Source organism: Hyperolius riggenbachi, chromosome 10, assembly GCF_040937935.1.
Source record: "Hyperolius riggenbachi isolate aHypRig1 chromosome 10, aHypRig1.pri, whole genome shotgun sequence".
Taxonomy (NCBI): Eukaryota; Metazoa; Chordata; class Amphibia; order Anura; family Hyperoliidae; genus Hyperolius; species Hyperolius riggenbachi.
Window position 1 is genome coordinate 180,107,754 of NC_090655.1, and position 18,288 is coordinate 180,126,041.

Sequence of the window (18,288 nt, forward strand, 5' to 3'; positions counted from 1 at the left end):
TAGAGAGAAGCCTCTCTGTCCTGTCTTTATTCCTGCTTTATGTGTGATGTTTATGTCAGAAGACTCAGTCTGTATAGCAATATGTCTGCTCAGAAATCTCCACAGGCAGGTTTACTCGATGAAAGAAGACTTTACTTGAATAAAAAGCATACAAGGATGTTTTTAGAGCTATTCCATAGGAAAAAGACCATTTGTCTATAAGGTATAACAGGATTACCTCACCAACTGACTCAAATCTATGCTATATAATAAACTCCCTCTGTCCATGCGTAGTCACCTGTCCGTGTGTTTGCACTATTGTGCATGTGTGGCATGCGGGCTGATGATGGAGAGCAGGAGGATGGGTGCAGGGGGAGTGCACCCGGGAGTGTGGGCACACAGCAGAGAGCACAGCTTGCATGCCAAGCAAAGTGGTGGTGAGGGGGGTTGCGGCTGAGCCCTAGAGCCCATTTTAAATGGGTGGTCTTAATGCCTAGTAACTGAATAATTTACAAAATGGCTGCTGTGCCAGGAGGGACATTGGGGCATGCTAACTAGCTACATTTTTCAGGGGAACTGTAATATCCTATTGCAATAAAATATAAACCATGTTATATAACATCCAGAGAGGCTGTTGTAACAGCACATTCTGGATCCCCATCCACCTTGCTGTTGGGAATGCTGATTGATAACAAGTTAAACACCCGTATTCAATGCCACACAGCAGCAGATAAAGCAAATAAAAATCTTAGATGCATAAAATGGGAAATAAAATCAAGAGATGCTAGTATACTACTCCTTCTGTATAAATCACTTGTGAGGCCACATCTTTTTCCCTTTAAGGGTTAATTGACCTAAGCCTTGTAAGGGTTTTTTTTTTACTTTCCACTGAATCAACTGGGAGATGTGAAGGTGCAGGAGAGAAAGGTACATAAAATATACTCAATAATTTATTTATTTTATTTTTTATTCCGTTGGACTCGATGGACCAATGTCTTTTTTCAACTAAACTAACTATGTAACTAACTATGTTACTATGTATATCCAAGTTGATCCAGAGGAAGGCAAGAAAAAAAAAACCTTACAAGCAGTGGCATAACTAAAATGGTTTGGGCCCCAGTATGAGTTTTACATGGAGCCCCATGATTTCTATTGATATGAAGCCTTAAAACAGGACAGCTGCAGCATCAGAGAGGTGTAAAGCATTTGCCAAACTTTTATTTGCAATTGTACATGTTAATCAGGTCACTTCTCAGTCATCTTTTTGTAAGCTAAAAATAAGCCTAGTTTGTCCAATCTTTCTTGATGAGAGAAAATTTAAAAAAAAAGGGTAAAACAGCACAACCCCTCTAGTCCATGTTCTCTCCAATGACACCAACATCACTTTACACAGACAACAGCTTTTGAGTGGATTTAGCGATGTTCTCTCCTTTGCTGCTTTAATTACAGGACAGCAAACCAGACATATATATCATTTGGTCACCGCCCAAGCAGTCCTTCTGCCAATCTTTTTACTAGTTGCCCCACTCCTCCGCCTTCTCATGCACAATTCTCAATTTGATGTGAGAGAGCTCTAATTATGTAAATCATTTTATTATCTGTTAAAAAATAAAAAATGCACTTACATTTATTTTCTCTTTAAAAACTGTTTTTGTTAAACCCAGATAGATCAATAAAATATCCTCCTTTACTTCAGCTACACCTTTATTTAAAGCTATATTTGCTTGGAGGAGCTTTGTGAGGAGCAGCTTTGGAAATGTCGTTCCTGTCCAAAGTTGTAGAGCTCAGTTCCGTTCTAACTTCTGTTCCATATTAACAATGTAGCTTTTCTGAACATGATCATGTGTTGGGTCCCAACAATCATGAAAATACCCCCAAGCTCTAGAGCTAGATTCATGCCAGCCCTACCCACGAGGGTCTTGCAGTTTGCAGTGCTAAGAGTATAAAACAAACTTCTATGCAGTCTTACCATCAGTATCGCTTTATTAGTAGAAGTTGAGGCTTGATTGCATTCGCAAACTAATGCTAGTCATAGTCAATTGGGATTAAGTTAAGCCTTAAATGGTTCTCTACTAGGGTCATGAGCGCTAGGATGACTTTGCAATGTGTATACCCTGGCAAGAAGTTTTGTTTTAGGGTTCAAATTAGCTTTCAAAACAAAAGTCGATTATATTAAATAAACTGTACAGATAGAGGTCACTACATACAAAAAGAAAAGAAAAATTATATATGTATGTTAGGCAAGAGAGTAAACATACGAAGACACTGTGAGAGTAAGAATGTAGATTGATAGAATATTTGTGCTCGGTTCATGTTGACATGATGTGTATTTTCTGTTTTTTTACATATTTGCTGCTGTCAGGAGTGTGGAGAATTGGTGGTGGAGGGTCTTCTGAACATATTTTGGGGTCTACGGCGACCAATAAGGCTACAGGTACAAGATATCAATGAGCGGATATGCTTCAGCTCTTCAGATTCCTGGAGGTGGGAGTCACAAGGACAACACAGGTAAACCTAACTATGGTAAAGTAATCATAGAAGTAATCATAGTAAAGTAATCCTAGTCGTCCTCCTAATGTTTACTGTTTTTATCACAATATATGTGCTGCTTGAAACTCTGCTGTACATTTTATGGTTGTACCTATGTTTCCCTTGTCGTCTTATTGTGCTTTGTAAAGCGCTGCGGAATATGTTGGTGCTATATAAATAAAAAATAATAATAATAATAGAACCATGCATCTCAGATTCATAGCTTGCTTATTCCCATTAAAATAGTAAACACATTTCTCGCCTTAATGCAGATACACAGGAAGTTTCTTTTCTCACTCGCAAACCTACTGAAAGATGGTGAATGCTGTCATTACTGAATTATTTAACAAAAATGCTTGTTGTTAGAACATGTGATTAGTGTTGCTCATGTGTAGTAGAATTCATGGAGGAGAACCACATGATCACTTTGATCATGTTAAAGACTTGTAAGCCTCTGATTTGCTAGTCACAATCATGTGTTATTTCTGATTTCTGTGTAGGCTAACACACTGGAGGTGATAACAGCAAATCAGATACTTGCAATTTTTCCTCCTAATCAAACGCTTTGTATGCTCTATAAGTTCTGCTACACATTCACAACTTAACTCCTTAGCTAATTACTGTTTGTGTCAGTGACTCTAAAGACCGGTGATTAGAATGACAGCCAAATAAATTTTTTCTTTAGAAAAATGTCAGAGATGGCAGATTTCATCATGTATCAGTGTTAATTCACTTTAAAGCTGCTCTTAACCACTTGGGGACCAGCCACTTAATCCCCCTCGGGGACCAGAGCAGTTTGCCTGGCTCAGGTCCTTCTAGTTTAGATAGCCAGTATTACCAGTGTAGATAGCTAGGCATCAGTGTCCTCCGCATTGATAGGTGTCCCCAGTGCGGGCAACGGTCATTACTCGCCTCCCTGGATCCTGGTATGAGAAGCTCTTCCTGCCTCCTCTCTCCCCGACATGCAGCCTTGCACTGCTGCTAACTTCTGGGTACTGGCTTGATGACATCATCAAGCCGGGACCATGAACTTAGTGTCAGAGCGAGGAAGGATGCCGGGCAGAGCAGAGGGGGAGCGACAATTGCGGGGGGAGCGTCAGGAAGGTGAGTGTATGCTCTTTTTCCTTTTCAGCCGCTGCACTTCAGTGATCACTACGATCTGCGCCATTCATAGTGATCTCATGATCAGGACAGGAGCCAATCGCCGCGGCTCCTCATCATTGAGGGGATTAGTGGCTGGCATCATGGAAGGGCTGAACCAAAGGTGTCCCTGTTACGGTGGAGCAGCAGCAGGTGATGGATGGATGGAGCTGGTATCCAGTGAGGCCAAAGGTGTCCCGATTGGCGTGGTGTCTTACAACCTCAGTGGTGCCCCGTCCTCCTGGGTAACAGCGGTGGACTCCACACGGCCTATACCTGCACAGACAACGGACCCAGGCAGCGCAAGGCGGTAAAAAACTCCAGGTCCTGAACCCCCCAACAACCTATATATATATATATATATATATATATATATATATATATATATATATATATATATATATATATATATATATATATATATATATATAAATTTCCGGTGTCAGTTACACTTTAAGCCTGCTATTTAAAACAATTGACTGAACAAGATGGTAATTTTGTGGTCAAAAGGTAGCAGAACGTGAGTGTGACAGAATCTGTGCTGGGGCCTAGAGCCAATGATGGGCCCCCCCAGGTTTCCCCTCAGCTAAAAATGTTTCCCTGGGTCCCCTGCAGAGTAGTAGCAACAGAGTGCACTCACCTGTCCGGCTGGAGCTCCCTTCTGTGTGCTTTTATCATCTCTGACCCGGTAGCATGTACACACTAGCGTAACACCGATGGGGTATCAAATATGGAAACACATAGCAGGGAGCATGCCAACTGGACACGTGAGTGTGCTGCGCTACTGTTACTCTGCAGGGGTCCCAGAGGAGCATCATAGCTTGAGGGAGAAATATATTAAAAATGTATTGGCAGTGTTTAAAAAAAAAAAAGTCAAGGTCAGCAGCACAGCTCGTGAAAAAGATTTATTGAAACCTGCTGTTTCGAAGTAGTGCAGTACTTCTTTGTCAAGCTGCAAGCTCATAATGAGCATGTTTCAATAAAGAGCTATCTTTTTCACAAGCTGACCTTGGCATTTTTTAGATTGGTGACCTTGGAGGGCATCAGGGTCTTCTCAGCTATAGCATGCTCCATCTCCATCGGAGTGCTTGGTCTAACATCTTGTGAGTATTTGCAGTGTTTAGCATTAATAGATCCCTCTCTGATCAAATCTTGATCAGAGAGGGATCTATTGTAACGATTGTGGAACTATTTCCGTGGTCAGCGCACAAGATGCGCGCTGACACTGCGGAAATCCTCCACAAGCGTGTAATTAAACAGAACCCAGCTAAGTGCTATGCACCTGTAGAGGGAAATTCCTATCGGCAGATGGAGCTGTGGAGTGCAGAGGAACACAGCCTCTGCCCTGCTACAGATGCTAGATGGGAATTGTACAAGTTTAAGCAATGCAAGGCAAGATAGCCCTTTGAGAGAGAGAGCACATAGACAGAATGTATGTGTGTCCACCAATCTAGTCGCCACCCAGCGACGGTGAACACACAGCAGCGGAAACGAAGTGGGAACGCAATCGCAAGAGTGGCGATTGCCAATAGTGACACAAGACCGAGTTAGACAGAGCACAAGTGTAGCAAGAAAGACATAGCAAATAACAATGATCAGAATGTCAAAGAAAATAACAAACGCTAGCTAAACGCGAACTCCGCACTCATTCGCAACAGCGAATGACTTAAAGACACAATCACCGCGCATTAGGCGCCCAGTGATAAGTGTGCCACCCTAACTAACCAGTGTAACACAAACACGAAATAGAGAACACGAACGCTTGCTAAACGGTTATCTCACCGAGCCTACAGCAAGCGTTCGTACCAGACCAGACAGAGAGAAGGAGTAGCCAGCAGCAACTGCAGCTCTGGCCTACACTCCCAGACAGAGCACAGAAGGAACCACTGCCACTTCCGCTAGAGCGGATGCGATCCAGACAGACAAACAGATGAATCAACCAGTAGCAATTGCTGCTCTGGCTTGCACCCCTAAGACGGAGTACAGACAGAATGATTTCCTGTCGACCGCCGCTGGTGACAAGACAATCGCAACAGATAGACAGTACAAGGCAAAATAGATAATACAACCTGACTGCGCTAGAAGGGATGCCTAGTGAAGTCCCAAGGAATTACTCTAAGATAATCTTAGCAAACAATAGCAAAGGCTCCAGGTGAGTTAGCAGGAACAAACCATCATGACCAGCAAAGGATTCCTGGGATAAAATGGTATTTATACTGCAAGCCATCAAAGCAAGCAGCTAAGCAATTTGCATGCCAAGTGGATGCAAATTCCTCACCAGAACAGCAGCTCAGCAAGTTGCAGAGTGAAGACCGCTCTCCTTTCCAGAGACCTGCAACGCTTAGAGCTACAAAATGGTCAAAAAGCTGTCTGCCTGTGCAGATCCATGCAAACTTTCAGAGGGTCCCGGCGCTGGGTTACAGGTTTGCTTTAAAATGCATAAAATGTGTATGCAGAACTCGGAATTTGACACATTGGTCCATATCCTATTAACTTTTCTGCTGAGTTTTCTCCAAGGAGATATTTTGGATGAGCTCTGACTGGATACCTCAATGTATTAAACTATCGTAACTATTGCTTATAACTAATGGTGTACTGTATGTAGTCTGCCCAGTCACATTTGAACTCTGGATTTACAATGTCTCCTCATCACCCGGATTCTTTGATATGTGATGTTTTAGGGAACTAGTGATCTTATCTATTTAGCTAGCATGCCTGTGAGACCCTCCTGAAGCATCAATTAAAGCTACATACACACGTCCAACAATTGCACAACGTGCACATGACCACCTGAATGATCTGACGAACCGCACAACCTGACGTATTGCACGACCTGTATGTCCACATGTCTTGACGGATAAACGACCAACTCATTTACATAATGCGCACACAAGCGGAACAACGGACTACAACGGACTACACATTGAAAACAAGTACAAGTCGTTTACAAGTCGTTCAAACGTCTTGTACACACACATCAACTGCACGATATCAGACCAACGGTCGTGAGAATAAATCCAGCAGTTGGATTGTTTGAAACGCCTTTTATCAGTCACTCGTCAAGTCTTTTGCTTGCGTACACATGCCTGATTGTTGTCCAACAGTCTAAAGGTGCCCATTAATGGTACAATTTTTCACTAACTGCAATCTTTCGATTCAATTTGAAGGCTTGTAACTAATCGCAAGGCAATTACCGCGATCATAAAATTCAACTTTAAGATATATTTTATCCTATTTAGCAATCGACCAAAGATTCATTCACGATCGATTACCTTCATAAAAGGCAAATTTTCTATACAATTCGATCATAAAAATTGCATTTGGTAAAAAAATTGTACCATTTATGGGCACCTTAAGGCCCCATTAACACTTATAATCGCAAAACACCGGCGATCAGCGCCGGCGTTTTGCGGGAGTGATTTTCCCGCGACTAACGTGGAAAAATCACTGGACACTGCTGCGGTTTTGGAGCGATCGCGATTAGCATGCTTTGCACGCTAATCACGATCGCTAATCGCGGAACGCTCGTCGCCGGCAAACCGCTGCATGCAGCACGGTTGCGGTTATCGCAAACCGCAACCGCGGCAGTGAGAACACTGCCACTCGCTACATTGTGTAGCGGTTTGCCATGAGCAGGAATCGCGAGATTCCCGCTCAGGTGAGAACGGGCCCTTAAACAGACTAAAGTCAGACGACAATCAGGCAGCTTTGCTGTGCATGTGTACTAGCCTTAAAGAGACTCTGTAACAAAGTTTTCATCCTTATTTCTTCTTTCCTATAAGTTCCTATGCCTGTTCTAATGTGGTCTGGCTTACTGCAGCCTTTCCTACTTGCACAGTGACTGTATTATCTCTGTTATATGATCTAATCTTCTCTTCTCTGTCGGCACTGTCGGGCTGAGGCACTCAGCCTGGAATGTGCAGGGCTGCTTGTGATTGGATAGAAATATACACACCCTCTCCAGGCCCCCTGCAGGCTCTGTATGACTCACACACTCTGCTTATGTGAGCCTATCACAAGCTGGATAGTTTGTTTGTAAACACTGCCTAAAACTGGCAATTACAAGCCAGGTTTACAGCAGAGAGTGACAGAAACAGCACAGAGGGGCCCATGAGAACATAATGAATAGAACGGTATGCTTTTTGTTGTAAGAATTTTAGAATACAGATTCTCTTTAAAGAGACACTGAAGCGAAAAAAAAAAAATATGATATAGTGAATTGGTTGTGTACTATGAATAATTACTAGAAGATTAGCAGCAAAGAAAATATTCTCATACTTTTATTTTCAGGTATATAGTGTTTTTTCTAACATTGCATCATTCTATATTATGTGCAGATTACACAACACTCAGCATTCAAAATGAGTCTTTCAGAGCAGTCTGTGAAGTAATGACCTCTCCTCTAGCAGAGAAAAAGTAAACAATTCACTTACAGTTGAGATAATAAAAGTCAGATAACAGCCCTCTCCACGACTAAGACTTAGTCAGAGAGTTAATGGCTTGTTTGCATAGAGATAACAACTGGAGTTTCTTAACTCTTCCTGTACTGGAAACAATTAGACTGATGTATCTGATCTTAATGTTTTATTTCTTAGCTGTACTACACATACAAATCATAATATCATATTTTTTTTTTCGCTTCAGTGTCTCTTTAAGACATTTAATTACATTTATTTATGTTTGCAAAAGAATGTTTCTCCTCTGAATGTCCAGTTTATATAAGCTGTGTTGTTTTAGCATCTTGTCAGTATATGCAGGAACTAAGTCCGATGAAGGCTTATTAGCTGAAAGCTTTCTTTTTATTTATCTCTAAGTTAGCCAATAAGTGGTATATCATCCTGATTCAAAACTTCTTGCTTATAAAACTATGAAAGACTGTTGCCTTTTGATTTTTTTCGAAGACATGGCTGGTTCCCTCTGTGCCAGACGCTGCAGTTGAGCTTGCAGGTTGCACTCTCTATCATACTAATCGAACACCTGATTCTGTCAAGAAACCAAAGTGGAGGACTATGTGTCTATATCAATAATGCTTGGTGCACTAATGTGACCATAATCAACAAGTCTTTTTCTCCTGACACTAGCCCAAAGAGCTAACTACTACTACATGCAGGTAATAACCATCATTACAACTAGGTAGTGAAACTTGTTGGAAACTATGCACTTTACAGAAATTATGTCAAGCGAAGCACTTTTCAGCATGTCTTATTTTCCATTATAAGAAGTCCTCATTATTATCTGCATTATAAAAAGTAACACTGTGTTATTTTCCCATAGCGTAGCATTGCCCATTGCAGAACAACAGAGCATTGAAGAAGAGGAAAATAACAATTCTTCTGATATCAGTAAGTAAAAATCCTTTGTAATGAAAATAACAGTGTGGCTTGAGATTCTCACCTATCATTAGAATGTTGGCACTGTGTAAATTCCCCTGGAGCAGAATGTAATCTCTATATATAATTTGCAAGTGTCCCTGCGTCTGTCACTGTGTCAGTGCTTTTTTGCACTGCGCATGTGCAGGGACTAGACGCAGAAACACTGCCGAGAGTCGGAGGTGGACGGGGCAGAAGGGACGGGCGCGTGCACATGCACGGCATATTAGTGACAGACCTAGCCCATTTTTAAATGGGCTAAGGTCACTAGTCAGCATATAGAGGTGCTCACGCTCATAATGATCCATATCAAAAGTCACTGTACCTGCAAAACACATTGTCTTGCTTTGTGCTTGAATAAAAACTATTTCCAGTAAAATGAATTTGAATTCTTCTAGAGAGGAAAGAAATTGCACCTCCTGTTTAGGCAATTAGCTAGTTTGTTGTATGTACTGGGCACCTTCACCCCTGTTGTTATTGTAATATTACAGGGTCAGCAAATGCACTTGTGCCATTTACACTCCGAGTCCGGCAAGCGTGTCATGTGGGTTGGCATACGTCAGCTTTTTCACAGGACTGGCATCCAGACTCGGCGTGGGACTGCAAGCCCTAGCAGACCTGCAGTCATCAGAGTGCAGAGGACATGCTGGGATCGGGAGAGCAGTGATAAGCGAAAATGCAGATTATTCTTTTTCGCATTAATTTTCGAGAAAATAATTAAATTTGACTTTCAAGCGAAAATGTCATTGTAAATCATTTTGTAATAAGTTTGTGATTTTCCCAAAATTCATGAATTTGTGAGATAAAATACACATTTTTTCCGGTAAAATTTCAATTGTTTGCAGTAAAAATAACAATTTTTTCATGTTTTTGCAGTATTGCAAAAATACAATGTATTTTCACAAACATTTGGAAACCGTAAATGCCATTTTCAATGTGAAAATGCCTTTGGCGAAAATTTGCAAGCAACACTGCAGTAGAGGAATGACTTATAAATGAATGATTACAATCTTTAGGGCTTAGGGGTTTAGTACCCCAAAATATTGTATTTATTATTTTATTGGATTCGAGATTAACTTTTACACATTGCATAATTGGGTTCCTTTCCTATTGTTTATAGGGCATTCCTCAAGCCAAATACTTTTTTGTTTTTTTTAATACTGTAATTCCCTATAAACTAAACAAGCCACGCCCACAGGTTTTCAGAGAGCCAAGGCACTTTCAGATAGTAGCAAGGGCTCATGGGAGCTCCGTCTGGGCAGGAGGAGGGGGAGGTATTACTAGCCAGAGATTTCAGAGGCAGAGGGGAGGAGGAAGGAGGAGGGGGATTAGGCTTTTTTGCTCAAGATGCAGATGAGCCTGCCTCTGTGTAATGTTTACAAACAACATGGCTGCTGTCATTGTATCACAGGAAGAAAGAATCATATTCAAATTAAAGCTGTTTGCAGCTAGATTTGTTGTGTAAACTATCTAAACTTTAGATAAGATATATAGACAAGTTACTTGTTATAGTTAATTTTTCATCTCGGATCCGCTTTAACTCACACATATCCTAGTTGATTAATTAAGGGAGGGGAACACCGAGAGCCCAATATGGTGCAGTATGTTTCGTAAAAATGAAAATGTGATAGTATAACAAGTTTATAACCACAAACATAGGTTGCCTTCCGGGCAACCACTATATAAGCAGGTGAGGAGATTAGACCTGTCCCCACTCAGGATTAAGAAGTCGCTCTCTGTAGTAAGGAAAGAAGGGGGCCAAACCCCTCCACCAAGGGTGGACAAATTTTGTGTAGACGGAACAGAGGCGCCAAAAGAATAAAATGAGATAAAAATGTTTAAAAATCGGGGGGGGGGGGGGGGGAGGGGGGTGATGGGTGGATCCACCTCTCCCGTAGACAAACAAGCGTAGATGTTGATTTTTCAACATATATAGGATTTTTATTCATACACTCCAGATAATATTGCAACGCGTTTCGCGGGTTCAACCCACCTCATCAGGCCATGAGAACGGAGTATAACACTTGTGTGTAGGGTCTGTCAGCTTAGCACCTCTATTAGAGGCGCTAAGCTGACAGACCCTACACACAAGTGTTATACTCCGTTCTCATGGCCTGATGAGGTGGGTTGAACCCGCGAAACGCGTTGCAATATTATCTGGAGTGTATGAATAAAAATCCTATATATGTTGAAAAATCAACATCTACGCTTGTTTGTCTACGGGAGAGGTGGATCCACCCATCACCCCCCCCCCCCCCCCCCCCCCGATTTTTAAACATTTTTATCTCATTTTATTCTTTTGGCGCCTCTGTTCCGTCTACACAATATCCTAGTTGATACAAGAAGAACGTAAAAAACGTTTACAGGCTTAGGCCATTTAGCATTCAGCTCGGTTCACATTAGCATTTGCCAACGGAATCGGCCGTACGGTTCCGTGATCCGTTCTGCTGAATGGACAAAAAAATGCAGCAGGACCCAATTTTCTGGACCGTTTCGTGGAACGGAAACTGAAGGTTTTGCAGCACAATAGGATCCTATGGAAAAACTGATGTTTTACAGCACACTGGCTGTAAAAACGGACTGTTTCCTGGATCCAAACCTTACAGCTGGCTGCAGAACAAAAAATGCAGATGTCATCCGGGCCTTAAAAAGGAACTGTAGCCAAGGATTGAACTTTATCCCAATCAGTAACTGATGCTCCCTTTCCTATGAGAAATCTTTACCTTTTCATCAGGGGGCTCTGTACGGCTGATATTGTGGTGAAACCCCTCCAACAGTGTGATGTCAGCACTAGGGTGCTGACATCACACTGTGGGAGCCTTGTTGCATTGTGGGAAATAGCAGCTGTTTCCAACTGCCAAAAATGCAGCGTCTCCGTCCACAGACATCACCCGCCAGCAGTAACGATGTCACCAGTGATACATTTCAGAATGTAAATCAGGGAGAGGAAAGATTTTATAATGGGCAAACACAATGATTTATATTCCAGCAGATCCTAGTGAAGAAGAAATAACACCTCAGTTGAAGCGAACAAGAAGCGATGCCAGCTTTGTTCAGAGACGCTCTAAGCTCCACAGTCCAGGAGAGGCACAAAGACTAAGAAGTCACAGATTTTCCATTAATGGTCATTTCTATAACCATAAGGTAAGCTCCCAGTTTTTACTGATAAATCTATATAACGCAGATGCATATTTTAGTAATTTGTGACAGGATATTGTAATTGGTGCAGTCCCAAAATCCGCCATGTATACAGCTGCCCAAAAACAGTAGCAAAGTATTTGCAGTTTCAGGTCATCTTGGGCAAGTGCATTGTTCTCCTCCTTATCCTGCCCAACAGACAATTATCGAAAAAACGATTAAAAAGTTGATCGAAATTCAGATCAGACATGTTGGAAATAATCAATCTGGCCGGTAAATCTGCCAGAAAATTGTATGGTGTGTACTTAGCATAAGAGTGTACTTCCTTATCTGGCAGTAGGGCTGTATATTATACAGCTTTAACCACTCTGGGACCTGCAGTTTTAGGAGGCAATGAAATTGACTGGTGCACGGAACTCAGTTGTCAGTAGAAAATTGAGTTTAGCAGCAATGGAAGCACCATCCCAGAGAGCGCATGCAGTAAGGCTGTTAAAATCTACAACTTGGTAGAGTTAAGAGGCTGTAAACAGAACATACCTGCAACAGGCAAAAGTACATATCTTGTGGGCAGCACTTCAGGAAATGAGCACTGTACATACATGTCACATGCTCCGTTCCCATACTGCCACTTGCAGGATATGCACTATATACTGTATACTGTACAGCCTTACTGCCAGATATGGAAGCAGAGTCACTTTAAAGGGAGACTTAAGTCAACCTAAAAAAATGATTTTAACTTACCTGGGACTTCTTGCAGCTTCCTAGAGTCTTCCTGTGCCCACAACGCCAGTCTATGTCCCCCTGGCCAGCAGCGGTGCTCCCGCAAAGCTGACCAGTTGCCGCCAACAGTGATGGGCTTCAAGCCGGAAGGAGGAAGTGCAGTAGTGAGTCTTGCAACGCATCCCATAGATCGCGTGTGAGTGAATTGACACGCATAGAAGCCAACGGACTTCTGGGTAAGTAACCCCCTGTCTTCCGTGCACAGTCCTGAGACAATTAAGCCTCATTTTATTGGCCACCAATCAGTAGCTACTGAACACCCTGATAGCGATTTTTGCATACTGTGCATGCACAGAAAGCTCCCAGCCGCGAGAGCATGATAAGGAAGCAAGTAGCCTGGCCAGCTTAGAGGGGATCATTTTTTTTAGGTTGAAATCATTTTTTTAGGTTGACTTTAGATTTAATTTAATGTAGTCCCACAACTATCCAAACGAGCCTTTCTTTAACTGGCACCAGAGTAAATTTTAAAGGTATAACAAAAGCAACAAAAATACCCTTTTCTCAGATGATGCATAGAATACAAGCATTGTATATGTGACAGATAATAAGCTATAACTCTAGACTAGTCCATCTCCACATGGAGTCTTGGTATGTCATTTATTCTTTAATTAATTTTGGATCCTGGTTCTACATGGAAGTGGTTCTGAATGAACCACGCAAATGATCTATGATATCCAGTATTTTTGTGTTGTATTGCCAATTGTGGAGAGTCTATTATCTGTATTTTTAAATGGTTTTATTAGTATTGAGTTTTGAATAAACATTTTTGTAATTATACATCAGGTAATGCAGTGAATTGGATCATTCTTTTTCTATAAAGTGTTATATCTATGTATTTAAAACTTTACAATTTTACAATATTTCACAATGGTTATCGATGCCACACATATAAACTTATCTATAAACAATGAATAACCATACAGTTTATCCTCTCAGGTAGTGATGAGCACACATTTTGTTAAGTTGTAATTTTGCACGATGCAAAATTTTAATTCAACATTTTTGGGAAAATTCGTAATACATTTCACATGTAAATTTAATCCAGTCATAATTTTGCATAATTTCGCAACATTTCACATAATTTTGTGGTGATTTTGGCGGTTCATTGCAAAGCCCTCATACATGCTATCATCACCAATATTGTGACATATGTTAAGGGGAATACTGGGAACAAGTCAAAAAAATACTTTTCAAAAATACCTTGTAGTTTTTTTTAGAACATTGATTTTAAAAATGAAAAGAAAACATGATTTTTAAACTGTTAATTTTCTGAGTTTAACCACTTAAAGAGACTCTGTAACAACATTTTCAGCCTTATTTCTTCTATCCTATAAGTTCCTATACCTGTTATAATGTGGTCTGTCTTACTGCAGCCTTTCCTAGTTGCACAGTGGCTGTATTATCTCTGTTATATAATCTAATCTTCTTTCCTCTGACGGCTTTGTCGGGCTCAGGCACTCAGCAGGAATGTGCTGTTCTGCTTGTGATAGGATAGAAGCTATACACACCCTCTCCACGCCCCCTGCAGGCTCTGTGTGAGTTACAGAGTGAGCTCCTCTCAGCATATTACACTCTGGTTAGAAGCCATGTCTTTTGTTTGTAAACTGGCAATTACAAGCCAGGATTGCAGCATGGAGTGGCAGAAACAGCACAGAGGGGCCCAGAATGGTATGCTTTTTATTGTATGAATTTTAGAGTACAGATTCTCTTTAACCACTTGAGGACCGTAGGCTTTACCCCCCTTAAGGACCAGACCCTTTTTTTCCATTCAGACCACTGCAGCTTTCACGGTTTATTGCTCACTCATACAACCTACCACCTAAATGAATTTTGGCTCCTTTTCTTGTCACTAATAATGCTTTCTTTTGGTGCTATTTGATTGCAGCTGCGATTTTTACTTTTTATTATATTCATCAAAAAATACATGAATTTTTTTTAAAAAATGATTTTTTTAACTTTCTGTGCTGACATTTTTCAAATAAAGTAAAATTTCTGTATACATGCAGCACGAGAAATGTGGACAAACATGTTTTTGATTAAAAAAAAACCCATTCAGCCTATATTTATTGGTTTGGGTAAAAGTTATAGCGTTTACAAACTATGGTGCAAAAAGTGAATTTTCCTATTTTGAAGCATCTCTGACTTTTTTGACCACCTGACATGTTTCATGAGGGGCTAAAATTCCAGGATCGTATAAATATCCCCCAAATGACCCCATTTTGGAAAGAAGACATCCCAAAGTATTCACTGAGAGGCATAGTGAGTTCATAGAAGATATTATTTTTTGTCACAAGTAAGCGGAAAATGACACTTTTTGACAAAAAAAAAAAAGTTTCCATTTCTTCTAACTTGCGACAAAAAAAAATGAAATCTGCCACGGACTCACCATGCCCCTCTCTGAATACCTTAAAGTGTCTACTTTCCAAAATGGGGTCATTTGTGGGGTGTGTTTACTGTCCTGGCATTTTGGGGGTGCCTAATTGTAAGCACCCCTGTAAAGCCTAAAGGTGCTCATTGGACTTTGGACCCCTTAGCGCAGTTAGGCTGCAAAAACGTGCCACACATGTGGTATTGCCGTACTCAGGAGAAGTAGTATAATGTGTTTTGGGGTGTATTTTTACACATACCGATGCTGGGTGGGAGAAATATCTCTGTAAATGACAATTTTTTGATTTGTTTTTACACACAATTGTCCATTTACAGAGATCTTTCTCCCACTCAGCATGGGTATGTGTAAAAATACACCCCAAAACACATTATACTACTTCTCCTGAGTACGGCGATACCACATGTGTGGCACTTTTTTGCAGCCTAACTGCGCTAAGGGGCCCAAAGTCCAATGAGTACTTTTAGGATTTCACAGGTCATTTTTGTTTCAAGACTACTCCTCACGGTTTAGGGCCCCTAAAATGCCAGGTCAGTATAGGAACACCCCACAAATGACCCCATTTTAAAAAGAAGACATCCCAAGGTATTCTGTTAGGAGTATGGTGAGATCACAGAAGATTTTATTTTTTGTCGCAAGTTAGCGGAAATAGATTTTTATTGTTTTTTTTCACAAAGTGTCACTTACCGCTAACTTGTGACAAAAATAAAATCTTCTATGAACTCACCATAGTCCTAACAGAATACCTTGGGGTGTCTTCTTTCTAAAATGGGGTCATTTGTGGGGTTCCTATACTGCCCTGGCATTTTAGGGGCCCTAAACCGTGAGGAGTAGTCTGGAAACCAAATGACGCAAAATGACCTGTGAAATCCTAAAGGTACTTATTGGACTTTGGGCCCCTTAGCACAGTTAGGGTGCAAAAAAGTGCCACACATGTGGTATCGCCATACTCGGGAGAAGTATTATAATGTGTTTTGGGGTGTATTTTTACACATACCCATGCTGGGTGGGAGAAATACCTGTGTAAATGACAATCTTTTGATTTTTTTACAATGGACAATTGTCCATTTACAGAGATATTTCTCCCACCCAGCATGGGTATGTGTAAAAATACACCCCAAAACACATTGTACTACTTCTCCCGAGTACGGCGATACCACATGTGTGGCACTTTTTTGCACCCTAACTGGGCTAAGGGGCCCAAAGTCCAATGAGTACCTTTAGGATTTCAAGGGTCATTTTGCAGCATTTGGTTTCCAGGCTACTCCTCACGGTTTAGGGCCCCTAAAATGCCAGGGCAGTATAGGAATCCCACAAATGACCCCATTTTAGAAAGAAGACACCCCAAGGTATTCTGTTAAGATTATGGTGAGTTCATAGAAGGTTTTATTTTTTGTCACAAGTTAGCGGAAAGTGACACTTTGTGAAAAAAAAACAATACAAATCAATTTCCGCTAAGTTGTGGCAAAAAATAAAATCTTCTATGAACTCACCATACTCCTAACAGAGTACCTTGGTATGTCTTCTTTCTAAAATGGGGTCATTTGTGGGGTTCCTATACTGCCCTGGCATTTTAGGGTCCCTAAACCGTGAGGAGTAGTCTGGAAACCAAATGCCGCAAAATGACCTGTGAAATCCTAAAGGGACTTATTGGACTTTGGGCCCCTTAGCACAGTTAGGGTGCAAAAAAGTGCCACACATGTGGTATCGCCATACTCGGGAGAAGTATTATAATGTGTTTTGGGGTGTATTTTTACACATACCCATGCTGGGTGGGAGAAATACCTGTGTAAATGACAATCTTTTGATTTTTTTACAATGGACAATTGTCCATTTACAGAGATATTTCTCCCACCCAGCATGGGTATGTGTAAAAATACACCCCAAAACACATTGTACTACTTCTCCCGAGTACGGCGATACCACATGTGTGGCACTTTTTTGCACCCTAACTGGGCTAAGGGGCCCAAAGTCCAATGAGTACCTTTAGGATTTCAAGGGTCATTTTGCAGCATTTGGTTTCCAGGCTACTCCTCACGGTTTAGGGCCCCTAAAATGCCAGGGCAGTATAGGAATCCCACAAATGACCCCATTTTAGAAAGAAGACACCCCAAGGTATTCTGTTAAGATTATGGTGAGTTCATAGAAGGTTTTATTTTTTGTCACAAGTTAGCGGAAAGTGACACTTTGTGAAAAAAAAACAATACAAATCAATTTCCGCTAAGTTGTGGCAAAAAATAAAATCTTCTATGAACTCACCATACTCCTAACAGAGTACCTTGGTATGTCTTCTTTCTAAAATGGGGTCATTTGTGGGGTTCCTATACTGCCCTGGCATTTTAGGGTCCCTAAACCGTGAGGAGTAGTCTGGAAACCAAATGCCGCAAAATGACCTGTGAAATCCTAAAGGGACTCATTGAACTTTGGGCCCTTTAGCGCAGTTAGGGTGCAAAAAAGTGCCACACATGTGGTATCGCCGTACTCGGGAGAAGTAGTACAATGTGTTTTGGGGTGTATTTTTACACATACCCATGCTGGGTGGGAGAAATATCACTGTAAATGGACAATTGTGTGTAAAAAAAATCAAAAGATTGTCATTTACAGAGGTATTTCTCCCACCCAGCATGGGTATATGTAAAAATACACCCCAAAACACATTGTACTACTTCTCCCGAGTACGGCGATACCACATGTGTGGCACTTTTTTGCACCCTAACTGCGCTAAGGGGCCCAGAGTCCAATGAGTACCTTTAGGCTTTACAGGGGTGCTCAAAATTTAGCACCCCACCCACTTGCCAGGACAGTTAACAAACCCCACAAATGATCCCATTTTGGAAAGAATACACAACAAGGTATTCCATGAGGGGAATGGTGAGGTCATTGAAAATTTTATTTTTTGTCACAAGTTAACGGAAAATGACACTTTGTAAAAAAAAAAAAAAAAAATCTGCTAACTTGTGACAAAAA

General features: G+C 41.1%; 1 protein-coding gene across 5 annotated transcripts in view; it reads left to right on the plus strand.

Annotated features, from left to right (window-relative positions):
* RASSF4 (Ras association domain family member 4) overlaps window positions 1-18,288 on the plus strand; it is a 395,766-nt gene that overhangs the window by 272,896 nt on the left and 104,582 nt on the right. For 4 of the 5 annotated variants that reach the window (XM_068255316.1, XM_068255319.1, XM_068255317.1 and 1 more), the window contains 3 exons: window positions 2,342-2,487; window positions 8,923-8,990; window positions 12,007-12,161. In XM_068255316.1, the coding sequence (XP_068111417.1) occupies window positions 2,342-2,487; window positions 8,923-8,990; window positions 12,007-12,161 (369 nt within the window). The remainder of the gene's footprint in view (window positions 1-2,341; window positions 2,488-8,922; window positions 8,991-12,006; window positions 12,162-18,288) is intronic. The other variant, XM_068255318.1, reaches the window with a different exon arrangement.